This window comes from Chiroxiphia lanceolata, chromosome 3 (assembly GCF_009829145.1).
Source record: "Chiroxiphia lanceolata isolate bChiLan1 chromosome 3, bChiLan1.pri, whole genome shotgun sequence".
Lineage (NCBI taxonomy): Eukaryota > Metazoa > Chordata > Aves > Passeriformes > Pipridae > Chiroxiphia > Chiroxiphia lanceolata.
In genome coordinates, this window is record NC_045639.1 from 8,502,013 (window position 1) to 8,511,199 (window position 9,187).

At 44.5% G+C, this 9,187-nt stretch overlaps 1 protein-coding gene across 1 annotated transcript; it reads left to right on the forward strand.

The window, feature by feature from the left end:
- Positions 1-2,913: 2,913 nt before the first annotated feature.
- On the forward strand, positions 2,914-8,820 carry CST7 (cystatin F). Its single transcript, XM_032681610.1, has 4 exons — positions 2,914-3,063; positions 7,547-7,719; positions 7,976-8,092; positions 8,555-8,820. Exons 1-4 carry the CDS (start codon positions 2,988-2,990, stop codon positions 8,645-8,647), a joined length of 459 nt encoding a protein of 152 aa, XP_032537501.1. The 5' UTR covers positions 2,914-2,987; the 3' UTR covers positions 8,648-8,820.
- The last annotated feature ends 367 nt before the right edge of the window (positions 8,821-9,187 follow it).

Here is a 9,187-nt window from a genome sequence, read left to right on the forward strand (position 1 = left end):
CTTGCAGAAAAGAGAGCAGGCTTGGTATAAACTTAAAACAAACATCTCCTACTCACACAAAAAAACAAACACGAGGGTTCTCATGTGTGTGCAAGACTTTTAAGGCCTATATAATCCAGCTCGATGCAGAAAGATCACAAGTTTGATTTAGACTGGCTCAAGACTAGCTATTTGATTAAAGCAAATGCTCTGTTTACCCTGGGATAATCAGTGAGTCTTTCCTTGCCCACTTACTCTCATCCTCTCCCTGTTCAGGATGTCTGCTCACACAGGAAACAGTCACATAATGGGAAATTTAGCGAGTGGAAACTACTCTGCAGAGTGCCCCACATGCCCTGTTCTGGAGCGCAGGAAGTGAACTACACATGCGTTCCAGGGAAAGTGGATGAAATTCCTATCAGTGACCTTGAAGGACCTTCAATGATAAGAGTGTCTGACTCATTTTCTGAGGTTCGATGTCAGACAAGACATCATGCTCCTTCATTCCTCCTGCAGATGGATTTGGGGCACAGAGCAGTATCTTAGGAAATGACACCTGTTTGGAATGAGACATCACAAAGGGACAATAGTCCCAGTCTCCAGTCACAAATTTTTCCACAGCACAAAAATTCACAAGGAAAAAAGCAAGTATATCCATATAGAGGAGTTTGCTGTAGTTTGTCTGTTACTGGGGGGAGTTTTTTGGTGGGATTTTTGATGTTGTGTTCTTCGTGCTTTTTACATAATAGTACCCAGCACTATTAATACTACTACTCGTTAGTGAGCACTCTGTTACTTCCTAGGAGAAAAGAACTGGAGAAATTTCCTCAACAAAATCATAAAAGGGGCAATAGAAAAATACAAAACATGATGTGGAGGAGCTATAAATGATCGATTTTATGGAAAGAAGGGGAGAGGGAAGAAGGCGGGGAGAATGTCCTCCGAAGAGGGAGGCTGGGCTCCAGCACCGGGAATTACCGCCTGGTGCCCTCTAGTGCCATCACCGAATTAAGGTGGCTTTGCAATTCCACAGCTACACAGCACCACAGCTCCGTGCACGTCAGCGCACGCATTACCTCTGCTAGTCACCATCCCCACTCACACCAAACACTGTCAAAGGGCTGCTCGTGGTGCCCCAGGCGCTTGTTTAAAGTGAGGAAGGAATCTGCACTCCAGAAAGATCCCCCCAAATCACTCACAGTAGGCCCCTTTCAACTCAAATCAAAAGGCCACTGTGAGCACACCAGGAAGCAAAAGGAGATGCAATGGAGGTCCTGCAGGACCTGAACCCCTTTCTGGTGCATCACATGGTAGGGATCTGGTGACAAGGGTCCCAACCACGTCTTTCTTGCATGTTAGAGGACCCCACAATAGGCTTAAGAAGACACTCTTCCAGAGTCTCTCAGTGAGGTAGAAACTGTAGAGCACAGTTCTTCAGGAGAAAGGGAGGCCTGAAAATACTTGATTGAGTCTCTACCTGTGTCGCAGTCATGGGACAGGCTACTATGTCAGCTCTTAAAAAAAAAAAAAAAAAAAAAAAAGGAGGAGGAGGAGGCAAAACCCTCTCAGTATTGTCCTTCTCATTCTATCTCAATGTTTTCCGCAGGGTTTGGAGTCTGATTCAGCAGACTGTGCAAGAAGGGCTGATGATAAATATGACACACCATGCTTTCCCCTTTCTTTCCTGGTGGGACATTTCAACAGAGTGTTTACTAATCTCTTCCTACAAGGAAATTCTAAGATTATTTTCCTCAAGCCTCTTATACACCATGCACATTGCCCTGCATTAGGACCTTACTTGAGGCAGCCTTTGGTCAAAAAAGAGCAGGATTCATTGTCGGGGCAAGTGAGAGGCAACCATCACCTTTCTGTTCACCTGTGATAGGAGGAATAGAAACATTACTCACAGCATTCCGGTATTCTCAAATAATCTTAGAGAAGTCCTAGAGAATTAGACAAGAGATGTATCTCAAGCAAACAAGATTGGACTTTGTTTCTGCTGCTTTTAAGTATCACCTGAAGCAAATGCACACACACAGACTGAGGTCCACCCCTCTAAGCCCTTCAGTGAGACAATAGTTCATCTCCTGGTCTCCTGAATCTGTCAGCTGGTTATTTCAGGTGGAAATAACAGGTGCCACAAATCTGGCAGCTAAGCCTTTTCCCCAGTTTTTCAAGCTTCTCAGCATGGGCCAACACTGCCTAGAGAGCACCTCTCTGGAAACCAAATACTGACACTGGGGAATCCAACCCTAGAACTCAAAAGCTCTGCAAGGCAGAGAGACAAAATACCCCTCTCCTCATGTTTCCCTTGGTTTCTGGAGAGCACCTAGAGAAAACCTCCTCGTCTCTGAAACTAACACAGCCCCTTCCTATTGTCATAACGCCTTCTGTAAATGTAGGGTACGATGTTCTCCTCTACCATCAAAACTAAAATCTTCTTCCTGCCAGCTTTGCTCCACTCAGTCCCCTTGGGTAGATAGCCCTAAAACTGTTGTGTGTCTTTCACCCAAATCCCACATCTCCACATCAGGAGAAGTAAGACACTGGACTCATCATCTCTGTCAGGCTTCTCCACATGCAGATGCACATATACAAGCCAAGACCTACATCCACAGGGCTCATTGCCCATTTCTTAGGGATTAAGTTTCCCCCTCAAAGCACATGACTCTTACACTCCTCACCCCCTCACCATTTCCCAGTATTAGGTCACACATATCTGCCTATGCTTCTGCAAAACCCCTGAGGATCACAAAGCAAAAGTCCCTGTCTAATGCAAGGCTGGTGCTGCTATCACCAAGCCAGAGCTTTGTGGCTGGGCTTCGATGTATGTGGTCATCAGCAGGAGGCAGATGATCTACGTCAGAGCTGTGATGACTCAGGGGGTTTTAGGGTGATTTTTTTTCTTTCCCCCACAGCCAATAAGAGCACTCATAGAGGCGTATCTTCTCCAGCAGGAAGTAGGACAGTCACTCCCCTGTCTGCCAGGCTCCTATGAAGTGGTGGAGATGGCAGCGAACTTCATCTGCAGTTGTATTGTACTTTGCTGCTTAACACTCTGGAGCTTCAACGGGACTTCAGGTGGTAAGAGTGAAAAATAATTGCTTTTTTCCTTGTGTTTTAGGTTCTGTGAGTGCTGCTACCTAATGCAGTGGTCAGTAACAGCCCTTCTCCAACTGCTGCCCATGCTGGCTCAGCACTGCAGGGTTGAGACTGCAGCTGAAAATCCAACTGCTTAGAAGACTTTGCTTGTATCCATGGATATCATTTAGGGATTTTAAAGTCAACGGTTTTAACTCTGTGTGACCTTAAATACTAAATCTAAAGATTGTGGGTAACAACTTGATTGCTAAGTACAGATGGGCACTTGAGTGCCGATTAGCTGACTTTAATGAAGCATTATTCTGTATGGTTTCTTTCTTTGCTGAGCAAGGAAACTCTTAATTGCAGCTGCCCTTAAATCTTTAGAATGGGAGCTGCAGGCAGGAGTGTTTTTCTCTGAAGGTTTTAGCTCTACTTCAGTTTCACTTTGCCTCCCATATACTGAAAATACTGATGCACTCGAGGATGGTATTTGGTTAGCCAGTAGATTTTTGTTTCTGCTGTGGTTTCTCTTAGGTGTTGCAGAGGCATGCAGGAACTCTGCTGCATCTTAAGTGTAAAGATAAGGCCTAGCCTTGCTTCTAGTAACAGAGGAAGAGGTTTTGAAAGAACCTTATAGAAAAAAAAAAATCAACCTGTTTCAATCTGCCTATTTGTTTCACTGCTGGCCGGGAGGGAGCATCTACAGGACTGCTCTCTCATACTGCAGAAATGAGGTCCCGAAAGTATTACTTAAGGAAGAAAGCACAAAAGAGGTCCTCTTAATACAACATTCAGCTCATCTCTGCAAGAACAGTCGTCCTCATTTGCTTGTTAAGTTTGAGCAAGAAAAGAATCTAACCCTACCATCATCCAAGAGGAGGAGCAGGAAGAAGGCTGGCTTCTCTCTCTTTCTCTTCACATTTACAAATCCAGAAGCAATGATGGGGTCTGAAATATGTATGCTCTGGCCCTAAGCATCTCCTGGTAGACCCACAAGAGTTTTCTGCCCAAGTCATGAGATCACATCCTCTGGGCCTCTAAGTATTGTAGGTGCCTGGGCAGGTCATGCAGTGCCTCTGCTCCTGCCCAGGACTGGATTACAATTGTTTCAGCAATGCTGGTATGCCTAGAGCCCTGCACTGCTATCTGACCCTCTGAGCCATTCTGCCTTGTGCCTGGAGCTGGGCCATCACTTTACACAAATTCAACTTTTTAAGGTAATGGCACTCAAGGACCAAGCTAGGGAAGAAACAGACAGAAAAGGTTGCAGAGAATACAGGTGCTTCACACCAGAGAGTTTCTGAGTTTTGGAAATATAGTACTGCAAACTATTTCAAACAATAAAAGTGATTTCAGTCCAGTGTGTGTGCCATGCAGTGACCATCCTGAATGAGAAGCAAAGCACATAAAGAAAACTGAATCCTAACCTTAAGGAATCTGAGTCATCAAAGGAAAATAGGAGGGTAAAGGTCTCCAGGTGATGCATTTCAGACATGTAGCCACATGTGACACTGATCAATCTACCAGGCACTGGAGTCAGGACCAAGGTCACTTTGGACTCTGACTTTTGGTTTGAGTGACACATGTGATAGTTTTCTTCCCATAAAGTGTAATTTCAGCCAGTCTCACTCACCCTCACACCCCATGCCTGTAAAAGACATCACCATGACTCAAGAGGTGTTGAGGGCTCTTAAAAGCCACAAAAGGACCTTGTGTTAAGACTGAAAAAGCCTGTGATTTCTTCTACAAAGAAGAGTATCTGATGTTAACACCCCCATCACTGCCACACCTGACCTTCCAAAAGGTGTGAAAGCATAGATTCAAGCAAGGTCCTGGTGAGCAGCAAGAATAACCCAGGGCAGTGACCTGCTTTTAGCTTGGCAGACTATTTCAGTTGCTAGGTGAGCTCAGGATAAAACTGATTCCCATAAGCTGTTGAGTTGGTATTGATAGCACAAGAAAAAGCATGGCATTTCTGAGGGAAAGGACAGCTGGCCTTATGGGCAAACCAAAGCCTGGCTCTACCTCAAACTTCCTTTCTGACTTCAGGCAGGTCCTGCATGACCCTCTTAAATCACCTGTGGATCCTAGTGCCTTAACCCCCTTTGACAACTGGGTAAGATCTGCTTGCCTAAGAAATACCTTCAGTCCAAGGCTCCATGGTCATGAGCTTCTGTGACTCTTGAATCCCATCCTTGCTACAGTGGGAAAATACCATCCCATACAGAATAATCTTGGGACTCACAGGTGGATTCTGGACTATTAGGTGAAAAAACACCACCAGATTGCCCAGCAATGGCTGCACACCCAGTCCCAACAAAGATCAGAGACATGGGATAGGAAAGTTCATCACCTCCACACCAAACACAAAGCCACGTGGAGAACATCTGCTCCTTTCAAGCACATGGTCTCTCAGCTCCCATCTGCAAGAAAACATGGAAGTCATTAAGGTAGCTGTGGTATCAGCCAGGAAGAGATATGAATTTGGACATCCTTGGGTTGAGGAGGGATGTAGAACTGAGTCTTTTCAGGTCAAGATGTAAATCCTTGAAGAGTGTTGCAAGTAGGTGCAGCAATTAACACCTGTGGAGGAGGATGTGATAGTGTAACTAGGACAAGATAAATTTTTGCAAATTTCTATGCTGATGATGATGACGTAATGCTGGTTTGGTTTGGGGTTTTTTTAAATAATCTATTTTTTAAATAGATCACCAAGTTGACCCTGACTTCTACTTAGGCTTCTCAGTGCAAATTGGCTTAGATTCTATGCTCTGTGTAACTGGCTGTGAGTAATCTATTTGTGAAAAACCACTAGAGGTGATAAAAAAAACTTGACTTTCACAACAGATTCAGTATAAGTTCTGTGTGCACATTTGCATGCACAAGTATGCACAGGCTCACTGCCTGCACAAACACAGCATGAACTTGAGCATCACCTCCTGCACTGGCAGGTCTTAGCATTAGCAGTGGCTGCATGGCCCCTTGTGCAGGCTGAGGATTTTTTACTCTTCTTTGATTTCAGAAGTGGGAAAATGGAAAATGGAGAGGAAGCCAAATGTAAAAGGGGATGAAATAATGATATCAACTGTTAGCTTCCAGCTTCTTTTCAATTATTGAAAAATAAGCAGGGCATGGGGAAATAGCTACACAACCAAGTAAAAATATACAGTAAATGATTCTATGAAGTGCTCTAATGTGAAAAGCAATGGGTTAACCTTCACACCCCCCAACTTCCATTTCTTCCACAACTTGTTTCTCCACTTCATGACCTTGATAATCATAGAATGGTTTGGGTTGGAAGGGACCTTAAAGATAATCTATTCCAAACACCCTGTCATGGGCAGGAACACCATCCACTAGACCAGGTTGCTCAAAGTCCCATCCAGCCTAGCCTTGAACACTTCCAGCGATGGGGCATCCACAACTTCTCTGGGCAACATGTTCCAATGTCTTATCACCCTTTCAGTGAAGAATTTCTTCCTAATATCTAATCTAAACCTGCCCTCTGCCAGTTTAAAGCCATTACCCCTTCTCCTGTCACTACATGCCATTGTCAGAAGTCCTTCTCCATGTCTCTTGTAGGCTCCCTTCAGGTACTAAAAGGCTGCAATAAGGTCACCTAAGAACCTTCTCTTCTCCAAGCTGAACAATCCCAATTCTCTCAGCTTTTCCTCATAGGAAAGGTGCTCCATCCTCTAATCATCTTCATGGCCCTCTTCTGGACTTGCTCCAACATGTCTATGTCCTTACGCTGGAGGCCCCAGAGCTTGATGAAGTATTCCATGTGGGATCTTGACATTGACAGAAGATGGTCCCTGACATTTGGGTCAGGGCAACAGCATTTCAATTCTCAAAGCAGCTCATTTTACAGTGAGGAACTAGTCCAAGTTCTGCCCCAGGCCCTTCCCTGCCCAGCTGGAGAAGAAGGACACCCTGTCTTTTGTCAGTATATATAATGAGGGCATCTTCCCCTCACCTTGATCACTATCTAAATGCTTCTAACATAAAAACCTCAAGATGCCATCAAAGGCTTAAGGGTGGTGTGGGTGAGAAAGAACTTATATCTGCAAGATATGCAAACTAAGAGCAGCAGGGCTCTCTAGCTAGTGTTTGACATGTTATCAAAACTATATTGTACTCAGAACAACCTGATCTATCTTTATAAGTAGATTCAAAGTCAGTCCTTCTATAAACTGGGAGTTGTACCAGAGACCTTTTAAATAATATTAGTGATACTCTGGCTTCTTCTAAGTCAGTTTGAGCTCTGCTATCACTTGTGGCAGCAGCTCTTTATGTCACTTCATTCCACCGGATTCTTTCACCATTCCTTTCACCATAAAAAGGAAAATTACTTTTAATGGATGTGTGCAGAGTCCTTCTGAAGCACAAAATGCATTGGACAGGTAAGAACATTAAGAGGGCTAAAGGTCCCACCCTTTCAGGCAGCTGATGTATTTTACAGTCATGTTTCATGTTGTTTCAGATATACATGTACCACCACCTTATTCAACCATGAAACCTGGCTCCCCTATCCCAGCGAACATCAACAGCCCTGGTGTTCGCAAGGCAGCTCGCTTTGGGGTTTATAGATACAACAACAGTTCCAACGACCTCTTTCTGTTTAAGGATTCACGAATAAACAAAGCCATGGTACAGGTAAGAAGAGCACACTTCTGGTGGTCCTTCAACCCATTTTCTAATTGACCCTCCTATGGCACACCCAAGACATGGCAGCCCTGATCCTCCTCAGGACTGCTATGAATGCCTAAAGCTGTCCCTCTATCACCCTGCTACACATGAGGGCTCTGTGTAGGTAACACACAATTTTCAGATGTAGCACTTGATTCCTAGCCAAAATTTTGGCATCTTTTTCCCCTGCTCTTACTTTAAAGGAGGAAACTACTTTCTCTAGATTGTCAGAGGGCTGAAATACATGCTCCATGTGGAAATCAAACGCACTGTGTGTGAGAAGAGGGAGCACTCCAGCCTGGACAGCTGTCACTTCCAGAGGAAAAAAAACCTGCAACAGGTGTGTCCAATTCCTTTGGGGTATTCAATAACTGCTGGAGTAACTGGAGGTGATTCTTGGCCATCTCTAGCTGTATAATCACCTTCAGATCGGCTCTGCCAAGTCCCTGTAGATGTACAAGCCTCTTCTCTGTAGAGCCAGCCAGGGTGAGGTAGGATTATCATCTCTCAAGCATCCAGGGCCAGCTCTTGTCTGCAAGGAGTTGAGCTGGACACATCCACCTAGCCCATATCCCTGGGTGAACGTGTGCAGAAATACAGTAGGTGCTAGAGGTTTTCTAGGTGGGGGAAATCCTTACACAGGCTTTCCTGCTAGACATGATTACTTAGCAAACAGTACTCTTCCTAGGATAAAGTGGGCAGACAAAAAGATGCTCTTCTCTCCTGCCCCATCATGGCCCGCAATGCTGAGACCAACCCGCAGACACCTGAACTTTCTCACCAATTCTCCTTTTATTTGCAGACGCTGAGATGCTATTTTGAGGTCTGGATAACACCTTGGTTACAGAAAGTACATGTCCCTGTTGTCCACTGTCACCAACAGCTTTCCCCATAAAAGCCTGACTTACAGGGGATCTACCACCATGTGTTTTTCCTTACCTGGACTGTTGACATCAATACTAAAGTGGAGAATGTACAGAACCACCATAGAGCTTTTCTCTCAAAGTACATGGTTGTTTTTTCCTCGAGAAAGATACTCAAAAGTGACAAAGACCTGCCTTGACTGAATGTATTGCTATCCAGTTGTGTATCTCTTTTTCCAAAACTAAAGTGTACATGAACACATGTTGTCATTGATTCAGTAACAACCCATCCACGCTCTGGCTGCATTTTCAAGCACACCTAGGAACTCGTTACACTTGCTTTATTCTGTGGTAACCTTCACAAAGCCATGATGGAAGCAAGACTAAACCACAGCACGTGTGACTACAACACCGAGGAAAGCTTTACAACAGTGGGATAGTTTGCCTGGGGATACACACATGCACAAGTTTTAAGAGTCTCCAGTGCTAGGGAAAAGGTTAGACATATCTATCGGGAATGCAAGAGGTAGACAGAAGTTCTTTTTTCAAGACAGAAGTACGGATAAGGATGT